Source organism: Strongylocentrotus purpuratus, unplaced genomic scaffold, assembly GCF_000002235.5.
Source record: "Strongylocentrotus purpuratus isolate Spur 01 unplaced genomic scaffold, Spur_5.0 spur5_scaffold_19, whole genome shotgun sequence".
NCBI lineage: Eukaryota > Metazoa > Echinodermata > Echinoidea > Camarodonta > Strongylocentrotidae > Strongylocentrotus > Strongylocentrotus purpuratus.
The window spans coordinates 1,849,815-1,872,129 of record NW_022145604.1 but is presented as its reverse complement, the minus strand read 5'-3'; the positions used below and the strand labels follow the sequence as shown (position 1 = coordinate 1,872,129).

At 36.8% G+C, this 22,315-nt stretch overlaps 1 protein-coding gene across 1 annotated transcript in view; it reads left to right on the top strand.

Moving 5' to 3' along the window:
• The window catches only part of LOC577797 (formin-like protein 2), a 61,955-nt gene extending 39,998 nt beyond the window's left edge, over positions 1 to 21,957 (top strand). Inside the window, exons 11-28 of the mRNA XM_030990740.1 lie at positions 483 to 593; positions 2,856 to 3,008; positions 3,863 to 3,964; positions 4,765 to 5,052; positions 5,658 to 5,898; positions 6,382 to 6,506; positions 7,066 to 7,268; positions 7,967 to 8,114; positions 9,180 to 9,266; positions 9,675 to 9,743; positions 10,702 to 10,782; positions 11,540 to 11,669; positions 12,934 to 13,097; positions 13,520 to 13,621; positions 14,096 to 14,134; positions 14,590 to 14,658; positions 15,298 to 15,400; positions 20,916 to 21,957. Coding sequence (XP_030846600.1) covers positions 483 to 593; positions 2,856 to 3,008; positions 3,863 to 3,964; positions 4,765 to 5,052; positions 5,658 to 5,898; positions 6,382 to 6,506; positions 7,066 to 7,268; positions 7,967 to 8,114; positions 9,180 to 9,266; positions 9,675 to 9,743; positions 10,702 to 10,782; positions 11,540 to 11,669; positions 12,934 to 13,097; positions 13,520 to 13,621; positions 14,096 to 14,134; positions 14,590 to 14,658; positions 15,298 to 15,400; positions 20,916 to 21,019 — 2,319 coding nt within the window. The 3' untranslated portion in view covers positions 21,020 to 21,957. The remainder of the gene's footprint in view (positions 1 to 482; positions 594 to 2,855; positions 3,009 to 3,862; positions 3,965 to 4,764; positions 5,053 to 5,657; positions 5,899 to 6,381; positions 6,507 to 7,065; positions 7,269 to 7,966; positions 8,115 to 9,179; positions 9,267 to 9,674; positions 9,744 to 10,701; positions 10,783 to 11,539; positions 11,670 to 12,933; positions 13,098 to 13,519; positions 13,622 to 14,095; positions 14,135 to 14,589; positions 14,659 to 15,297; positions 15,401 to 20,915) is intronic.
• The last annotated feature ends 358 nt before the right edge of the window (positions 21,958 to 22,315 follow it).

The window sequence follows — 22,315 nt, the reverse complement described above, 5'->3', positions numbered from 1 at the left end:
CTCCTGCACCATCACTGTCTCTGAATGTCTATCTCTCTGTATCTCTTCTCCATTTTCCCTCCTCTCTTTATCTTACTCCATCTGTGCCTTCCGTCCCTCTCTGCCTTCTCCTTTTCCTCTTTTCTCCACCTACCTATGTCTTTCTGTCATTCTTAATCTTATTGGTAAAATTGAGTTCCAAGAAAATATACTGAAATTGGTATTGATACATGTAGCTTACATTTCAAAATCAAATTTAGTACTATAGAAAGTGTCAAGATGTAACACTGAACTCCCTTCATATAATCTTGTGGATCATTAACTGGTTTAGGCCAGGTTATGGAATCTACCACAAAATGTTTGCAACTTCAGACTCATACAGTGTAATTTGTTCATATTTTATTACAATATTCTTTTCTCCCATTAACGTTTCCATTTGAGCTTCTAGTCTTGTCTTATTTTCTCATTTTCTTTTGATATTTTTCATCCTCTCTCTCTCCCAGGTGGCCTGTATGCAGTTCATCAACATAGTTGTGCATTCGGTAGAGAACATGAACTTCAGAGCACATCTCCAATATGAGTTCACATGTCTAGGACTAGATAACTATTTAGAGGCAAGTATAGGCATGAACGTGTAACGTGTATGTGGTGGTGGTGGTGGTGGTGTGGGGGGGGGGGGGGGGGGGGGGGGGGGGACGTAATTCAGTTAATTTTAATTGAATTTTTTAAAGATGTTAGTTTTATTGTGAATTCTAGGACTTCCAACTTCAGGGTTAGACTCATGTTATGTGGGGGGGGGGGGGGGCATAACAAGTGTTACATATACTATTGATATCAGACTAAAGTTTGATTTAGGATTTATCTTAATCAACTTCTTACTCTCTACAAGATACATGTATTTGCCATGGTCATTGATTTATCTTGAAGTATATTGAATGGTGAAATGGCATGAAATAGCATGTCTACAAATCTGTTTTTCATTTATTTCTAAACTATTCGAAGAGATATGCTTGTGAATTGGTTTGCAATTCATGAGAGGCACATTGCCATGGACATAATGCCCACTTTGAAGCCAAATGCATCATTGTCTTGAAAAGAAAGGTTTTTGATATAATGGACATTTCCAGAACACTTGATTAAACAATAGCTTCAATATTGTCTTGTATAATTAGGAATGGAATTTTTCATCTGTATTTGTTGTAGTGCATCCAATTTGTTATCTGTCAAAGTTGAACAATGCCTGAAGCATGGAATCTATTTGGATATCACAGGAATGCCATTATTGTGGTTTAGTCATCTGTACAAGTTTGTGACTAGAGACTTCTGTTTAACAGCATTTTATCGTGTTCCAGGAAACATTTCTGAAATATGATTTTATATATTCCAAACTGTCTTCATTCCGTGTTCTAACTTTCGGCCTTTTTTTTGTTTCTTTCCCTCATTACTTTTTGGCCTGCTTGTGTGAAATCGATTCTGCTCTCAACCTATCTCCCCCGGCTGTATGCCTCCCTCAAAATGCTCTTTGTCTAATGAATTTGCTCTCTCTCTCTCTAAACGACCGTGCATGGTTTTGTCATCGATGCTCAATAATCCTTGCGTCATTAACGCATGTCCGTTCGTTTGTTGAATGCTTCTTCTTTGTAACCGCATGTGAATTTGTTCTGAATGCCTTGCCTTTGTCATGTATATTTCTCTGCATTTTTCATTCAATTGCGACCGTACCTGGTAAATGACTTTGTATCTGCTTCTTATCTCCTCCCATCCTACCCTACGTCTTCATATGTTTCTTCCATCCACCACCTGTATTTGTGTGTTTCTTCCACATTGAATGTCAATCCTTTTTCATTATCTCCCCCTCTCTGTTTTTTTCTCACTGACATCCAACCTTTATTGATGCTTCTCTATCTGTTGTATATTTGTAATGTTTGACTGTTTTATCTATCTTCCTCTTTCATTTGTAAACCTCTCTTTTTCATTTCTGATATTTTTTAACTTTTGTGTTCTCATTCACTTATTGTAATCTTTCTGCACACACACACATTTTATTCTATTCTTTCTTCTCCTTCATTCTAACCCTTTCTTCTAAATTCATTTCCAAATATTGTTCTTTGCGCACCCCTCATCTGTGTTTTTGTTTTTATAATTATGTTTCCTCTTTGGTTTGTCAACTTCAAAACCCTTTGTTGCGTAACACTCTTTCTGCCCCTCCCTCCAAATGTTCCATATCTTTCCATTTTCCATCCTCTATGCATTTTCCCTTCATCCCTTACCTTCCTTCTGCTTATATCCTCATCCTTGTTACCACATCCACAATCTGCTGACCTGTCTTTCCATTCTTCCCTCCATCCTTCCTCAATCTTTCCCTCCACTCTCTCCATCCATCCTAATCCCCCATCTATCCCTCTCCATTCATCCACCAACAATGCTCCTTCTTCACACTCTGGCCTCCCTTCCCCATCTTTCTCTTTCTCTTCCATCTTTTCATTCATTGATCCATCCATCCCTCTCTCCGTCCACGATGCTCATCCTCCACTCTTTTGCCTCCCATGCACAACTTTCTCTTCCTGTACCATCTTTTCCTTTATCCATCCTCAATCCCTCGCACCCTCCTTCCATCCATCCTTCCATCCATCCATCTGCATTCTTTTCCTTCATGCTTTCGATTCATCTTCCATCCTTCCCTCAATCACGTTTTACCCTCCATCCCTGACCTCATCCATCCTTCCCTCCCTCCATCCATCAATCTGCACAATTTACTATTCCTCTTTAATCGTTCCCTCAATCATGTACAACCTCCATCCCTTTCTCCTTCCCTCCCTCCACCCTTCCTTCCCTCCATCCGCAATGCTTTTCCCTCACACATTGGCCAAGTACAGCAGAAGCTCAAGTCGACGGAGAGTGACCGTCTCCAGGTCCAGATCCAGGCCTATCTGGACAATGTCTTTGATGTTGGTCAGCTGATGGAAGACTCTGATACCAAGACGGCTGCGTTGGAGAGAGTCGGTAACCTGGAAGAAGTCTTATATCAGGTCAGTATTCATTTATTACATTATAAGGCTTCATTAGATATATGTAAATGTCATGCTTACATGTGTTTGTACTTGTACAATGAAATCTGCCTCTGTAACCACCTGTCTATAAAGAACGCAATACCTGTTTCTCTAAATTGCAGCATTTCTTCTTAAATTGGGACTGCACTCAGAGATGCCAACCCTCCCGATAATTCACCCCTACACCCGACCTTACGATCACCATCCTTATCCTCCCGATATTTTTTTTTTTTTTTTTTTTTTATCATGATTTTTTTTAAAGGCGCTTATCAGTATATATATATATATCTGTGAATTGAATGAGAAATATTGTCTGTTAACTTTAGCATGTAGTAATTCCACTATGTTAAAAGACAAATTAAGAGTAGCGAAAGATTGTTTCAGCATAAGGATCGCTGTAACCAATGCGTGGATATTGACACAGAATCCAAATGGCGGAAAATCAGCAAAAGAAGACCAACAAATGGTCTCAGATGTATAACACCGAATACAGTATCAAGTACCTGTGTATTCGGAAGTCTGAAAGGAATTCAACATGCATTTTGTACAATTTGTACGTTATTTTTTTTTTTAAGTGGGAATTATTTAACTAAATACAAAGTGTAAAATGCTGCAAAATAAGACTCAGATTGCACCAGAGAGCATCTAGAACCCCAGAGCTTCCAGGGCCCTAAGGCGGGCCCTGGACCCCGGCCGCATGGGTCGGTGTACATCTGTATAATGTTCCAGATACAATGTAAGTGAGAGAAAAGCCAATCAAAGAGCATGTCCTGTGAGGTGACCAAAGCTCAGTGAGAGTTGTTCAAGTGAATTTTTGTTTCTTCTCAATACAGACGACTGACAGGTTACGGATGATGGAGGATGCATCTTTAGCTAAGATCGCAGAGCTCCAGCTAGGGGTCGCTGAAGTCAGTAGAGAACTGGAAATGGTCAAGGTTAATATATCTTCATCTTCAGATTCATGTATTTAGGAGTTCATTGCTACCACCAAGCTGTTTTGTATATCACAAGAACTCAACTTCCTGGGGCGCTCATTTTCACTCCTTTCCTTAGCGTTAAAAATTTAGAAGTTATACATGTACATGTATATTATTGAATGAAGTGATAACTGTGTAATTTTCCGCTGGGAATGAAAGTTGAAAAACCTGTTCCAACAACTGACGATTCAACCAACAGTTACACGTACCCACAGAATGGGACGAGTTTGACAAATGGTGAATGTGTTGAAAAGATCAATTTGGGGAAAATCAGTTCTAGTATCAAGAGCTTTAAAGAGAAGGTTGAGTTCTGGGAAGAGGTGAAAATAAGTTGTGAGCATTATCATTCTTATTATGCAAGTGTGGAAGAACATCAGATAAGACATTTTCCTTGAAAAGCATGGCTCTTCAAATGCCTTCATATTCTAAATATGTCATGTAACGTCGTAAAAATCCAGGGTAGGATTTTTACACCATGTGTTTGTGTAGTCCCATATACATCTTTCTGTGTACAGTGTTTGTAACTTTACCAAGACTGGGCCAAATTTCTTATCATTTTGATGATTCCAGCTCCTTGCAATACACACAAATTCTTATATGCTAGATGATCAACCTTTTCTGATCGATTCCACACCGTTTCTTTCACAATGCAATGGCATGTCCAGAACTCAACTTCTTCTTTAATCCAAATGTACATTCAGGTGCTTTGAGATATCCCTATTTTTCATTCCATATCTTTCTGTCTATCGTACCTACAGAGTGAGAAGCTAGAAGCAGAGAAGACGATAGAGGTCTTGAAGAGTATCCCGAGAGGTACAGGAACCGGTACAGGCACCGGTACAGGCACCGGAACAGGCGGTGGTGGAGGTGATGGTTCCGGTACTGGTTTCGGTACTGGTACTGGCGGCAATGGTGTCGGTGGCGGCAGCGGCGGCGGTGGTGGTCTTGGAGGCGGTAATGGTACTCTGACGATAGGACCCGATGATGACTTCCCTCCCCCTCCACCTCCTCCTCCTGCAATCGCCAATGGAGCAGGTAAGCTCATATAATGAAGTAAACTGCTGCAACTGCAATAGCTTTTCTGAGATTTTGAAATTTATTTTGATTTTCCCAAGTTGAGGAAAGATAGCATTTTGAAATGTGGTACTCCTACATGCAAATGCTAAGGTTTGATTCATAATATTTTAATAATAATAATAATAGCGTAATAGTCCACTCCAAATTTTATTAAACCGAAACGGAAATTCTTTTTGCCCAATTGATCGTGAGCCCGGCAGCCACTGAACAGCGCCAGATCGACGTTGCTCTATCCCTTATTGTTGAACGCCAAACAAGGTAGCAACAACTCCCATCTTTTAACATCTTTTGGTATGACGCGGCCGGGTTTCGAACCCACGTCCTCCCGATTGTGAGGCGGACACTCTACTGACTGAGCCAACACTCCGTCATATCATAAGCATTGTGTCATTTCGATTAAATGAGTCACTTGCTCTTTCATTACTTTTCTCTCTGCTAATGGCCCATAATTCTTAATAATCATACATAAAGCCAATCTAGTATATGTACATGCATAGGAGCTTACCAGAATATCAGTTATTGTAACTTGTTTAGCCCAGTGTTAAGATTCTTGGTAATAATATGTTCTTGAAAAAACCATTCTTTGACATGTATTAACTGTATCCATCATTTATTTTCTCTTGTCTTTCTACCAACAGCACCTCCCCCTCCTCCTCCTCCCCCACCCCCTCCACCAGGCCAAGGTGCTCCCCCTCCTCCCCCTCCACCACCAACCATCGGTGGTGGTCCACCACCCCCTCCCCCATTCCCAGGAGTACCCGGAGCACCCATTGCACCCCCTCTTCCTGGTATGATCGGTGGAGCGCCTCAAGGATGTAAGTAACACATTGAAAATGTGAAATGTGGGACTTTTTTTTACACATAAATATTTCTAAATCTAAATTTACATTTTGTTCTTGAAATTGCGAAGTGTCACAGACTCACAGTAGTATAAGTGGTATTTGATAAAAATATGCCCCAAAGGCTGTCTTTCATTTTTTCGCCATCTATAACATGACATCTGTGCTTATTCTATGCTGTTATATCATCTTTTCAATGATTATTGTTGATTACACAGTGATTCCTAGATTATTATACCTCACCATTTATTATTACCATGTCTGTAAAGTCACATGGATTGGAAAAGCAGACCTTCCGGTTATACAGTGTAGTTATTTAGTTAAACTTTTTTTTTCTTTTCCCAGCATCCATGCGACTCTTTTCCAAATGTACTCTTGTTTTATATTAAATGATTTTCTTTGTATTTGCAGAATAAATAATAATGTAATTTTACATTTTACTTTGACTCCTATTTTCAGCTGTGACAATAAAGAGGAAGATCCGTACCAAGTATCGTCTTCCAGCGCTCAACTGGGTCGCTTTCAAACCAAACCAGATCGGAGGAACCGTCTTTAGTGAGCTTGATGATGAAAAGGTCATGGGGGTAAGTCATCTACTCAGAAGCTTTTCTTTAAAGGGAAACTCCACCCTGATATTAAGTTGGTTTAATTGAACAGGCCTGATAATTACTCGATTAAAATCGGTTTCCTAAAAAAAAATTCTTTCTGATTTTACCCCTATTTTCCTGATTTTTCCCAATTTTCCCTAATATCCCCCTAATTTTCTTACTCAAAAGGGGGGAATGTTGTAAGATGCCATTTTTCCCCCAAAAAAACTTTTTTTTTTACTCAAGGGGGGGGGGGGGGGGGGGGGGGTGGTTGAGGATTTTAATTTTTTTTAAAAAATGTTATAGTCCTCTCTATCACCCCTGAATTGAATCACTAACAAAAATAAGACATTTCTATTTTCCCTCAATGACATGTACTAAAGGAACCTGTACATAAAGACCACTTTTCTCGTCTCCCTTGATTGGTCTTTATAGACAGGTGTGACTGTAGTAAGATTAGCCTCTTGTATAGCACCATTCTGAACTACTTATTAATCCTTATTAATCCTTTATTAATCTTTTATTAATCCTTTCCTCTTGATCATCTCTCTATCAGGATATTGACTTTGATAACTTTGAGGAGACGTTCAAGGCACAGACGCAAGGCGGAGGTCAGACGGTGACGGACGGTAAAGCCAAATTAACGTTGAAGAAAGAAAAAACCACAACCCTCATGGACTCAAACAGGTTACAAAACATCTCGATCATCAGAAGAAAGATTGAACTCACAACGGAGCAGATCATTGAGGCTATCAAAAGGTCAGTATACTGCACCCTATAGGCCACTTTTGAACTAGTCATGCTTTTCTATTTTGGTTTTATTTAAATACATAGATGTATATGTCAGATATACAGTGCGTCCCAGAAAAAACGAAACAGAGAACTATCAATGTTTTATCATAACTTAATCACAATTATAATTAATAAATGACACATATTTGGAAAGCTTAGAACCTCCTCTTTCATTGAAACTGACTACCATATTCCTTCAAGTGCAAGAGTCGGATCTTTTTTTAAATCTTAAAAACCTACACCTATATCTTAAAGGTAAAGACCAGTTATGGTCATGCGATTGCATTGTGAAAGAAACGTTGTGGAATCGATCAGAAAAGGTTGATCATCTAGCATCTAGCATATGCAAGGTTCTAGAATCGTCGAAATGATAAGAAATTTGGCCTATTCTTCGTAAAGTTACAAGCACTTTACACAGAAAGATGTATATGGGACTACCCTATATCTCTCACAGACCATGAGAGAAACCAATTTACCAAATATATGAATTAGTAGGCGGTTTCCCGGCAAATTTTTTATCATCATGTATTAGTCAAAACATATTCTTTCACATGATTGGTAATGAGAGCTTCCATTTCATTTTTTGAAATTGGGGCGTTTCCAATACTGGTCTTTACCTTTAACACGATTTGTAATGTTTGCCTACTTTTGATTTTGTATTGCAGGACCAATCTTGCCGCTCTTCCAATTGATGCCGTGGAGCAGCTTCATAGATGCTGTCCAAAGGATGAAGAGAAGAAAGTATTCCAGCAATATGAGAAAGATAAGAAGCCCATCAACATTCTAACACCTGAGGACAGACTCATGATTCAGGTAAGAGAGAGGGGATAGGGTTAGGATGGGTGAGTGAGTGGTTGGATGGATGGGTGGGAGGGTGGGTGGGTGGAATGAGAAGCCTATCAACATTCTAACACCTGAGGACAGACTCATGATCCAGGTAAGAGAGAGGGATAGGGTTAGGGTGGGTGAGTGGGTGGTTGGATGGATGGGTGGGAGGGTGGGTGGAATTAGAAGCCCATCAACATTCTAACACCTGAGGACAGACTCATGATTCAGGTAAGAGAGAGGGATAGGGTTAGGGTGGGTGAGTGGGTGGTTGGATGGATGGGTGGGAGGGTGGGTGGAATGAGAAGCCTATCAACATTCTAACACCTGAGGATAGACTCATGATTCAGGTAAGAGAGAAGAGAGAAGAGATGGATAGAGAGAGAGAGAGAGAGAGAGAGAGAGAGAGAGAGAGAGAGAGAGAGAGAGATGGATTGATAGATAGATAAAGAGAGGGAGAGAGAGAGAGAGAGAGAGAGAGAGAGAGAGAGAAGGGAGGGAGGGAGGGAGGGAGGGAAGGAAGGAGGGATGATTGGAGGGGGAGAGGGTGATAAATGGAAGATAGATACATGTAGATACATGTATTGATCGTTCAGATATGAAGGAACAGATACTAGCAGAGACAGATGAATTTTGATTAACAAATCAGTGAATAGAATGCTACATGTACATAGTTAATCAATCAATAGATATGTTGTGGATCAAAGTGTTGATATATATATATGACAGTACTGATAAAAGAGTAGTAATGACAGATCAATTACTTCAAGCATACAGTGAAATTTTCTGTAATTTATCTTTTTTCATTGAAATTATATTTGTGTTTGTATGCATCTTATTCAATGTACTTAAAAATGTATAATTATGTAGAATGAAGAAATATTTGTTACTTTATGTATATGATTATGTTTCATTTTGAAAATGCAGAAATAAAAACAAACAAACAAACAAACAAACAAATAACACCCTGCAATCTAGTGTACAGAATACAATGTTCGGTTATCTTGCAGTTTACTAATATGTTTATTTCCCCTTCCGACATTCTTTTTTCAGCTGTGTAAGGTTGATAGGCTCAGTCAGCGTCTAGGTTGTATGATCTTCATGGGTAACTTCACAGATACCATTCTCTCTTTCACACCGGTAAGTGCATCTACATTACAAGGTCACCTTCAACAACTCTCAAGGTCACCTTCAAGAATTCTCAAGGTCATCTTCATTACCTCTCAAGGTCACCTTCAACATTTCTCAAGATTATCTTATTCCTCCTACCCTGTAGAGTAGAGTACCAGTGTCTCTAGACTCTAGACTGGTACATGTGGTTCATAAATGGAAGAATTCTCCCGCCCCTTCTCTCAGAAGGGTTATTTTATGAGTCTTATATCTTTTTGAATTTTTTTTTTTGTATGTTTCCCGTTCTTGCAATGCACTTTTAGTTTATATGTACAATGTATGTATCAATGTTTAATAATCTAGTGGAATATCCAACATATTGATGTCTCATTTTTTAACAAATTAACACTTCCAATGCTTACCTTTTATTTCTTTTAGCAACTGAATGCAATCACATCTGCATCATTATCCATCAAGAACTCTGCCAGGATTAAGAAGTTACTGGAGGTAATTATTTCATGTTCGAGTTTATTGCATTTTTTATTTATAAAAATATGAGTCATTCTAGCTGTGTAATACCCCAGTCTCACTTATGAGAGCGATACAGGACAGACTACAGAACAGTCGAGATACATTACGCATGATGGGCTAAGTTAAGAGTCAATGTGGAGTCAACTTGACAGTGTGACTGAGGTTTCACAGACAAAATGTAGGGACAATGTTAAGTTTTGGATTACAAGCATTGTTCGAATATGGTGTGGTAATTCGCCTCAAAAAAGCCGCTGCTGTTTATTATGTGTAAATTAATAGCAACTGCATGCGACAAAGGACTTGCACGTATTCACTAAGCTCTGTATTATAAGATACAGAAATGTGGAGCGTATTACACGTCATCATAAATTTTTATTATGTGCTGCTATTTACCACAGCATATCTGAATGAGGCTTAAAGGTAAAGACCAGTTATGGTCATGCGATTGCATTGTGAAAGAAACGTTGTGGAATCGATCAGAAAAGGTTGATCATCTAGCATCTAGCATCTGCAAGGTTCTGGAATCATCAAAATGATAAGAAATTTGGCCCATTCTTCGTAAAGTTACAAGCACTATACACAGAATGATGTATATGGGACTACCCTATATCTCTCACAGACCATGAGAGAAACAAATTTACCAAATATGTGAATTAGTAGGCGGTTTCCCGGCAATTTTTTTATCATCATGTATTAGTCAAAACATATTCTTTCACATGATTGGTAATGAGAGCTTTCATTTCATTTTTGAAATTGGGGCGTGTCCAATACTGGTCTTTACCTTTAACTTCATTATACAAAGACTGCTGCTGATTTGTCACCTTGTGTCTGAACGAGACTTTAGAATGTAGAGGTATATGTTTAACACATGTACTCTGTAGATAGTTATCATCTTTTCTCATTCAATGTCTCCCATCTTTGGTTCTATTCACAGGTTATCCTAGCTTTCGGTAACTACCTGAACAGCTCAAAGAGAGGAGCAGCCTATGGTTTCAAACTCCAAACTCTAGACACGGTAAGCTCTCCATTACATGATCCAGGGTGTACTCATTGTTTTCTCTATCTTACAAAGTACCTTCTTTTTATGTCATTTATATGTTTTCCATATTCACAATAAAATCAAGCACTAATTTGCATTCCAAAGTATGATTTTTATAATAGATATGCAAACTACAAGTCACTACTTGTTGCAACAACAACAAATCTGAACTATTTAAAGTATTTATTCAATTGCAAGCATACATATTGGACTTGCCATTACAAAAATTGGTCTATTGATAGTGGTTTTACATGTATTTGGTATCATTTTCAAGAAACTTGGTTTTGCAAAATGTTTTCCCCCATCCTGTAGGGTATTGAGATCCAATCACAATTTTATTTCATACTGAAGATTATATTTTAAACTTTTCTTTTCACCACTACATTTGTAATAATAATAATAATAGGTCAATTTATATAGCGCAGCTACTATATGAATACATGTATACTCTACTGCACAATAATACAAGGTATCATATTATTACCCCGGCTGATAAGATAAGGCGCTAAAGCATTTCAAGGAATTAAGTTCCTACCAGGTACCCATTTACATCACCTGGGTTGAGTGTGGCAAACGTAGATCAATGTCTAGCCAAAGGACATTAGTGTCGCGGCGGGACTCAAACCGCGGACCTCGTGATCGACAGTCCAGTGACATATCCACTTGACCACAACACCTCTCCTTTGTATTCATTTCTAAAATATCTTTGTTATTTTGACCTCAACCCTCACAGGTCCTTGATACCAAGTCAGCAGACCGTAAGATCACACTCCTCCATTACATCGTAGGAACCATCCACCAAAAATTCCCTGATGTCGCTAGTTTCCATGACGATCTTCAGTACATAGAGAAGGCAGCAGCAGGTAAGAACCATTCTGTCATCCATTCTTCATAGACCGTTCATATTTTCAATTTTTTTTTATACAGTTTTGTTAAAAGTACAGATTGGTAGTGATGATAAGGATATTCAGTTCTGGTAGTGTTTTATCACATTACTTGTGAAAAACAGTGTCTCTGTGCACTTCCAGGAAAATTTGGGAATTATGTGTGTTACACTCCATCTTTGGCAACCTTTCTCAGAGCATATAGTGCATTTACATGGAAGCATTTCCTTCCTACTGGTACCTTTTTAGCTAGACCTTGGTCGATTGTGGCAGATATAGATTAATATCTTGTCAGAAGATCCTGGTAGTACTTACAGTATACAATTAGTATAGTATTAATGACTGCTTTGAGAGAAATAGTTGTTTTTATACGCTCAAGGGAAGGTTAGAATTGTGCTATTACCCGAGGCTTGCCGAGGGGAATAGCCCAATTGTAACCTTCCCGAGAGCGTATAAAAACAACTATTTCTCGAATATTAAAGCAGTCATTAATACTTTTATATGCCGAAAAAAATAGACTAAAAAATAAAAAATAAAAAATATTTTTTATTTTGTCGAAGGTGAGAGTCGAACTCTTGCGTACAATGAGTAATCTTTCTCCCAACGCCTTACACCACTCGTCCATCGCGCGCTGTTCACATGCTTGGCAGTTTTGTACAATATATACATTACAATGGATTGAAACCGGCTTCGGCGTGATGAATGCTTCGCAAAAGCACCCTTCTTTTACTTTTGCAATGCATATTGGCACGAACTTAGATCAAGATCTATCGGCAGATGTTGTTTTTTTGTTTTTGGAAGTTTATTTTCGTCTTCATGTCAACAATGCAAGATAAAATTGTCGGTAAGATCGATCGAGATTCAATTGTATTGAAATTACCGACCAATCCTTCGCACACATACGGTATCCTCGATCGCTCAAACCATTTTTTAACATGTAAACCTATGGGGTAACCATGGAGGCTGACCTATTTTTTTAATAACCATGGTTATTAAAAATATTAAATGTTTTATGCATGGTTACCGGGAATTTTACAGGAACAGTTGAAGTTTATGAATGCAATTTCGACCAATCAGATGGCTGGATTACTTAAGTGAGGTATATAAAATATTTTATTCATTCCGCTTATCAACTCAACTACAAATATGTGACTAATCAGCATGACTTTAAGACAGCTCATCTTCAAATGTATTTTCCTTACCAACCTCAAATAACTATTTTTATTCATTTTCTTGTCCCTAGTCTCACTGGAGAATCTGATCTCTGACATCACGAGTCTTGGTCATGGTATCACGCTGTGTAAGAGAGAGTACGCTCAGCAGAGTGATAATACAATCCTGAGAGACTTCTTACTCAACAACGAGGAGAAGGTCCGCAAACTAGAGATGGTTCTCAAGAAAGCCAAGGTTTGTAATCTTAAAATGGTGATGATGGTGGTGGTGGTAATGATGCTGACAATGATGATAATAATGATGATGGTGATAGTGATTATGATGGTGGTGGTGGTGATGATGATACTTACGATGATGATGATGGTGGTGCTTATGATGTTGATGATTTTGATAGTGGTGGTGATGATGATGACGATGATGATGATGACGACGACGACGACGACGCTGATGATGATGATGATGATGATGATGATGATGATGATGATGATGATGATGATGATGATGAAACTGTTGATGATAATGATGATGATAATGATGATGGTGTCTTTCGTCTTGATGTTGATATTGCTAATGACAGTCAGATATGATTCCTGTAACTTGTATCAAGCCTTTGCAATGCATTTAACTTATAATTTCTCTGATTCTATTTTATTCAGGATGCATTCAATGAGGTAGTTGGATATTTTGGTGAGAATCCCAAGACGTTACCACCCAGTGCCTTCTTCGCTCTCTTCCATAGATTCTCAGTTGCTTTCAAGGTACTACTTAAACACTTTAACCTTACAACAACAAAAAAAGCCTTTTATATTGTGGCCTCACAGCTCAAGAGGAGCAGTTACCGACTGGGATCTTGGCCCTAGAGTGACATAAAAGGGTGGAAATAAGCGAAAAACTTGTAACTTTTCATATAGAATTTGTTCTGTGTTCCTGTTTAAGTTTTGAAAACATGTAATTTGGGGCTCATATGCATTGGATCCCTGTTAGTGTCAGACCATAGATAAGTCCTGTGATACTTAGTTACAAATGTTGTATGAAGGAAGGATTGATTTGGTCCAAAATTTGCTCCAAATAGAGACATCGTAGATGTATTAAGCACTATATAGAAGCACGATATTATTATCATTATTATCATTATTATAGAAGTCTATTTTTGTATGTACATATTACTATTATGATGCTACTCCTACCATGTATGTTAATACATTTTTTTACAATTTCTTTCCATGAAACAGAAAGCAGAAGTTGAGAATGCACAAAGGATAAAACTCCAGGTGAGCGTTTTTTGTTGTTGTTGCTATCCGTCTTTTTTTCTTCTCTGTTGTTGTTCTGTGTGTCCCTGTCGTCCATGAACATTTCCACTTACAGTGTACGTGGGACTTTTCCTGAACATAAGAAGCGCTGAGTACTACCAGTATGGTACTTCAGCTTCAGCGAAGCTTCCGTGATTAAAATCTCATCGTGCATTAATGGAAACTTCAATCACAAGTTTCTTGAGACATATAAGTTTCAGTTTCAGTTTCATTTATTTCTCCTCAAGAGATCAACAGATAAAAATACATATATAAAGAGACAAATGTATGACAATAGAAAAGATGAATTATAAAAAGTGAGGAAGACTGGCTGAAAAGAAAACGACCTTGAGATGACAAACCTTTAAGAAAACAATAAGTGGAAAGAAGCAGTTTCATTTTCTAATCGATGATGATTTATCTGTTTGACCTTACAGCAATCCCAGAAGGACACAGCAGCTAACATCTCAGCAGCTCAGAAAGTCAGGAAAGACAAACAGAATCAGGTAAGGGGGATAATAATAATAATGATAATACTAATATATCTTGTTTACCCAGGGTAGCCTCATCCGTATTCATACTGTTCTCCCTGAGGGCCTTGCAATCATATTATTACCCTGGCTTTAGCCGAGCTACCATGTATCTCTATGAATAAATATAACTGATCAGTGTCACATGCAACTCAACTTGAGATTCATATAATTTGCAGCTCTGTAGATTAGAGTTAGGAGATGTAAGTTTGCAGTTGATAAGAGGACTTGCAATCAATTCAAATTAATTGCAACTCTTCATGAAATGGGGCATTGGTAGCTTTACAGCAGTGTGTATGAAATACTTTACATAGCTCTAGGTTTAAACCCCTGTTTGATTATTCAGACTGGTTTCTGTTCTAGATTGCATTTACAAGTATGCAATCTCTGTAAAGAACATGGTATATTTTACAAATCCTCTTTACCATCGTCACAAGGCAAAACAAGATAGGAAAATTGCACTTGTTAACTGAATAGACCTTGTGGCAGATGAGTCTTGTGCTAAACAAATTATCCAATAAAGTCTTCTACTCCTACACTTCAGTCATAGGAATTTAGAATGATAATATTCTTGTGACTCCTCATATTCTATCTGATGATTACTATCACATGCAGGCTGCAGTAGTAGCTGAGCTTGAGACGCGGTACAGGGGGCCGGGCAACAAAGAGAAAGGACCCAAAGAAGTCTCGGACGGAGCTATCGAAAACATCATCTCAGGTGAGTAACTAATAACATCTCTCAATCTCAACGTAACAAATCACTCAAAATCTGATCAAAAGCTTGCCTTTCACTACCCAGCACAGAGAGTTATGTGTACTTGTAATGATCTGTTCGTTTCTATCCAAAACTATGGTGGTTAGATGCTCTACTGTGCTTATTTATTAACAACAGATTTGTTTGTCTGTCGAGGGAACTTATTATGTCATTGACAAAATTTGTTGGTTGTTTTCCTTACACTATTTAATTACCCTTTGGTGATTTTGTGTGTGATTTTTTAATAATGAGATCAGTGTTTAATCCTGTTTGTAATTTTCTGGTGGTGTATTAATTAATAACAATTGGAAAATGTAAATTGTCTGACTAAAGACATCCAATTCTCTTGTATTTCTGGGTACTGGATATACAGTATAGCTATTATGATTGATTTATAACTACTTGATATGATCAGTCTTCTAATATGTAAATACTATACTAAAAATTCTGTAGTTATTTGTATTACTTGTATATTATATTTTAACCAGAATGTATCCTCTTCTTTCCTCACCCAATCTCTCCAATCAATATTTAAGTGGTGACGGGAATTTACATTTGAAACGAGCTTCCATGCTCTCAATAGGTTTATACACATTACCGGTATATTTCTTTTGTCCCAAACCCTTACACATGGTGAGACTCATTTGATCACATTGGAGATAATCATATATAATCATAAATCCCAGGACCCCATTTCACAAAACTTGTCATCAGTGAAAAATGACAGTTTTTGTTATAAGCTAGTGAAATCCTTGCTTCTGATTGGTTATCAGCTGATTTTTGTCATTTGTCAGTGAAGAAAGGCTTTGTGAAACAGGTCCCTGGGTCCCTGGTCATGCATTGGAGTGGTAGACCTTTTATTTTTGTTGGAAAAATAGTTTCATAATCAAAAGATTTCTATTAAAGTTATCTTCTGTGAAACACAAACCAGAATAGACATTTACATGTAGGGATCAAACATTTGTTGTTAAATCATAAAAGATATAATTTTTTAAAATGTGAAGGTTAGAAAATTGGGTGAAATGTTAGGGGATATTCAGAAGAAGTACATGTATGATATTAAAACAATAGATAGGGGTGTAATTTACTTGTATAATGATGATCGTAAAGATTTTCAAGAAATCGACTCAAGGATAATTTAAATTCTCTAAGTACATGTACATGTATATTTCATAGAAATCATGATGAGAAATATATGGAACTGTAATGTTACGCATTTAAAAAACAATGCACAATGCTATTGAATTTACCTAATGTTGATATCTTGAAAATCTTTGCAACCATCTTCCTAATATTAAAGTATTGTAGTTTATTTGCTCTTTAATCCCTTACCTCCTGAACTGGGACACTTGGAAAGCAACAGGTCTTTAAGAATTTTATTTTGTTTTGTTGTGATCCCACCTTTGGCTTGTTTTTAGCCCCATTCCCCAAACCTTTCATTAGCAAACCCATAAATTAAATATGTATGCAAATTCAGAGCTCAAGACTATAACCTGTACTTCTATAATGAACCTCCATATATGGCAAAATGTATGGTATTCATCAGGTTATATTTCAAAACCCGTCCTTAGATTTTTCCTCTATCCTAAAATATAAGCAAACCCTACCTGATTATTTAGGCATACATGTACAGTATCTGTAAAATGGTATCTATGAAAAATCTGTTTTGGACGTAAAATCATTGGGTCATAAATTCATGAGTGAAAATCCAAACAATTTGTTGATGCCGGTGGTGACAGGATTGAGAAAATAAGAATATGAATCTGAATAAAAGTGATTTTACATATTTAGTAGATTGAAACAATGAGATTTAAATAATCAAACTAAAAACTGTACATGTACATGTACATGTCCGGCAACTATACAAACAAGACACTAATAAGAAAGTATAAATATCTTAATGCATATTTCTACAGTAATTATAAGTAAATGTACACCATAGGTCTAAAGAGAGAGAAATAATGAAATCAGACAAATCATAACAGTTAATCAACACTTTAGGGAAATCAATACTTCACTAAATTAAAATTGAGGGATACATCACTTACTTTAAGTAGCTGTTAAAGGCAAATTGTATATGTGGTTCATTGGATGGAATGGCTTATAGTTAGTTAACCGCATGAATAATTGTTCTTATATTATGATTTATATGAGTTCTTTTATTTTATTCAGTTTGGAGTTGATCCCCCTTCACCAATATGCTTTTCACATAGTTTAGAAATAGACCCTCTGTAATTGGGAACCACAATTACCGTTTGTCTCTTTAGTGGACCCAAAAAGCACCTGCATGGAAACTTATATACCAAAAGCACTTTGTGTAACTTAGAGAAGAGAAACAGATTGGATTTTGAAATTAAACATTTGTAACCATGACAACAATTTTAAGAGTCAAATTTTTTCTATGAAGTGTTGGTTTTGAACTGAAAATCAATTTCTTTTATTGGTCAATTCATTCTTTTGATGAATGTCAAAGAGGGGGTACAAAAGCTAAATCGTTATGATGTGCAAGTGTATACCCTTTACCTCTGATTCAAAATAGAGAAAAACGTTTAAAAGGCACCATGCATCACTTAGAAGTAGAAAAGGGGGTCCTAGCTTTTCCAATATTAGGATAACTTGTTATTTCATTTACCAGAAGTGTTTGTACTTTAGTACAGCTTTTTCTAAGTTCAATCAACCCACGTTTTTATAGAGGTTTAGTGAAGGGACTCTGCCATTTTGAAAATGATTTCATATATAATTGATTCATATATAAAATCCTTTCCTTTACCTTTATCAAAGAAAGGGGTAGAAGGTATCAGTCTTGAAATGTTGGGATTCCTCTTTTTTCCTATTATTTCCCACGGATTTTTATATCATTACTTTCATTTCTGGTAATTATTTTCATCACTATGATTTCACATTCCCCTGATGAAACATCATTACATCTGTTCAGCACCAGAAGGGTGTTAACTCTGTGTTAAAGAATACTAGTTAACGCCCTTCTGGCTACGAACGGATACATCGTTATACAATCAACTTATATTTATATACATGGCCTAACATATTGCATGTTTCTTTGTTTTATTTTATTTTGTTGATGGTTTTAATCTCTGCCCCTACCTACTACTTCTACTGCTCTCCATTGATTTTTGTTTCTCCCGCTTGCTCAAATGATCAGCTTTAAGACAAGCTCGGTAAGCTTCTAATCCCTTTAATCCCATTTTAATCCCATTTAATCCTATTTTAATCCCTTACACCATACTAAACAACTTCATTGTACCATATTTTATTTTTGAAGAACGTGAATTTTTTTCACAAAATGTGGCATTTCCATGATAAATGTTATGTTCCATTTCTAGAATTTCATACACATCAGATCTTTGTCCTCAGAATATGTCTTTTCACAAATTTGTTCACACTTGTATTTCATTTTCATCAAGTCAGAATTTCAATGAAGCTTTGTTATAGATATATCAACTTAGATGTATTTTCATAAATTTCCATGAGAAAAAAAAATGTTTCCATTAGCAAAAAAACATGAAGGAAATTGAAATCATTTCAAATCATGATCGCTGTACCACTACTAGTAGACCACATACAAGTAGTTATCCCAAACGTCTTGCAGTACGGGACTTCAACTTTTTGAATGTTTGAGTTTGAATTCGTTGCTTTAGTTGCTTGCTTTAGATATTAATCACATTTGCTTCTGCCACAGGTAGAAACAGCTTTTGGCAGAAATTTGCTTTGCACTCTTCGTAACTCAGTTTTGCTTGCAGCTTAAATAGGGCTTAGATTTTGACATACCGAGTATCACAGAATTTTAATATAGAATGCTACATTCAGCACACTACTTCACATTCATTTTTCATGAAGAATTCAATTTATCCGAAAGCTTTGACCTACACACTTCTAAAAAGGATATTTTACAATCCTTACTTTAATATTAAGCTGTACTTGCGCATTATTATCGAGTATTCTTGATTCTTTATCATACCAGTAAACAGTTTTGTTTTCAATACCTAAATATTCAGTAGATATCATTAGTGATCAAAGAGTTTCCATACTTGTATTTTTTCCTCAAAAATGATATATATATATGTAAATGTATTCAAGTAGAGTGAATTAAGGTTTTGAATACTGGTATTCCTGTATTTTGTGTATTGATTGCTGTTCTTAATGTTATCCTTTAATGTATCTCCTGGCAAAATTTTGAAATAACAGTTACATGTATCTATCACCAGATTAATAACAGGGCATTTAATAAAGAAACCCTGTCATTAGCATTAACAGTCAAACCTATCTTTTAAGGCCACCGAAGGACACAGAAAAAAAGTGGCCTCTGTATACAGTTGCCCTTTCTAGACAGGGTCTACAACACACATTTCTATCTTTGAGGGAGACAAGATATGCAGCCATTATAGACTGTTGGCCTTTATATAGAGGTGGCCACTTAGACAGGTTTTACTCTATATGATTAAACATTACCTACACACATTTAAAATTCATTACTTTTTATTCCTCTATATCGACAAACATACATGTACATGTATGTTTAGATTTATATAAATGATAATTTGTACCTCATTTTTGTTTAAACCATTTAGTTTTGAGTGGAATATAATCTAAGTTGCACTATTTTTTTTGTTAGCACAAATACCTGAAATTCATCTTTCATCCATGTTAGCTCTACATGTACAAGCTCAAAATAAAGAGCTGACTACCTGTGAATTTACACAAAATCCACTCATGTATAGATTAAAGAGTGATGTATTGCATTTGTATTTTGCAAATCATGTTTTTTTTTCTTTTTCAGTTTGCCTTTAAAAATGATATAAAAGCTTTTTATTTTATAAAGAGAATACGGTAATACCCATGTTTCACCTTCAAGCCTAGCTTAATTTGCTATAAGTACGCAGAAATAGGCACCAAAACAAGAAGGCATCAAAGATTCTTTAAAAATCATGAAAATTGGGAAAGATAACTTCACACTAATATTCAGTTGCTGGGTTTTGAAACAACTATCATCCAAACTGCTGGGAGGAAAAAATGAATATATGATTTGAAGTGATTTCAGTACTGCAAATGCTCACAATTTTTTTTTTTTTAAAGATATGCTAACTACTAGGTTACTTATTTTTCTTTTATGATAATTAATATTTTATGTGCCTCATTGTGCAGCCATTTTGTCTGCTTTGGGGCATGTGTATTTATAACAATTCTATTTAAAATACCTTTCTGACTCTTCTCAGACAATATTTTAGTAGACATTCACTCATGTATACTTTATGTTTAAATTCTTTATTATTTTTCCTTTAAAATGTTTTCTGAAATTTAAGGCATAAGTAGCAGATGAGACAGACCTCTATGCTCATGTGATTTTAATTCCAAATGAAACCTCATTTTCTGCATTACATGGGCAATGAATTCCTCTCCTACAAATCCATCAGTGGTTTGCAACTTAACATCTCTATTTTCCTCCCTTTTGTAACACTCTCAGATCTGAAAAACGAGCCATACCGACGTGCCGATGGCATACGGCGGAGTCTCCGGCGCAGACAGGTTGAACGACCGACCATCCTAGCAGACGAGATGGTCATCTAGATGACCGATGGATGGAGATATTGACCAGCACAGAGCAGTGACCACAAAGAGTGTATTAACCTGTTTGCTATGTTTCCTGTAGTAAACCTTTGGGAAAGAGAGATATCAGGAGTGATTGGGTTAACAACATGGACAGCAATCTTATAGTATATTAGAAAGCACATCAATACAGGATTGCAGCTACAGGCTTTACCTTGCTATTACTAGGCTCTGCCTGGCACCCCTTTTCTCTAGGCTTTGTCTGGCTTTATATGTGACAGAAAAAATGGGGTTCAGACCAGTTTGAGACTCTTGGCTAATCAAGTTGTACCGAGTGGTGTCCGTATAGAACAGATAATGCACGCTTCACGTTTTGAGAGTGCACAATCTGGATAGAGGATATAATCCTTTATTATGTAGTGATAAGCACACGATACACCACATTAATATACACATCAATGTATAATGTTGTCATCCACTTTCATGTAAGAATAACCAAGACTCCTATCTTGCACTAAAACTTTGACAGGAAGAAGAGAAATATTTGTGTGTACTCTATTAGTTATGATAATTGTAGATGTGTAGATACAATGCAAATTTAAGCAAGACTACAAGCACTTCTTCTAGATCGTTTGCTGATTGCGTAATCTTTCACGACATCTCCCTGATGGTAGAGGGCAGCATCCACTCAAAATATAGACACAATTTTCTTGAATTGAGATGGGGACTGCATCCCATATCACACCCACATGACCTCTGTGTTTGGTCGGTCAGTGGTGCTTTTGTGATGGTCAGTTATGGTCAGTTGATTAGACGTGAGTGGACAGTGATTAAATCATTATCATGATGAAGCTCGGGAAGGGTGTGAAGAGAGAGAGAGAGAGAGAGAGACGGTCATTGCTACTTTATTATGTAAGTGATATGATGCTATTATTATGAAATAATTATATCAACGGATGGAGCATTTCCACATCAAAGCTTAGTACATGTATCATTATAGCCATGTACTGAGGCGTTTATTTCATCACATCTGCTCTGTTCTCCTACCGAGTCGAGATCACCATGTGTAATCTTCACCTTTATACAGTCAGAATTGGTCTCTTGATAGCTCAAGTTACAGTAAGTTCTTTTGGCGTTAAGCAGACAGATATCTCTGTATCACTGCACTGCTTCGTGGAATCAAGGAGTTAGTTATGTACATGTATAGCAGTCCCACTACATCTGGATATTGAACACATGATCTTGTCATATCGTCTGTTTTGTGCCAGAAGGGTGCTACGTTTTAATTACATACCTTAACACAGAGTTAATGCCCTC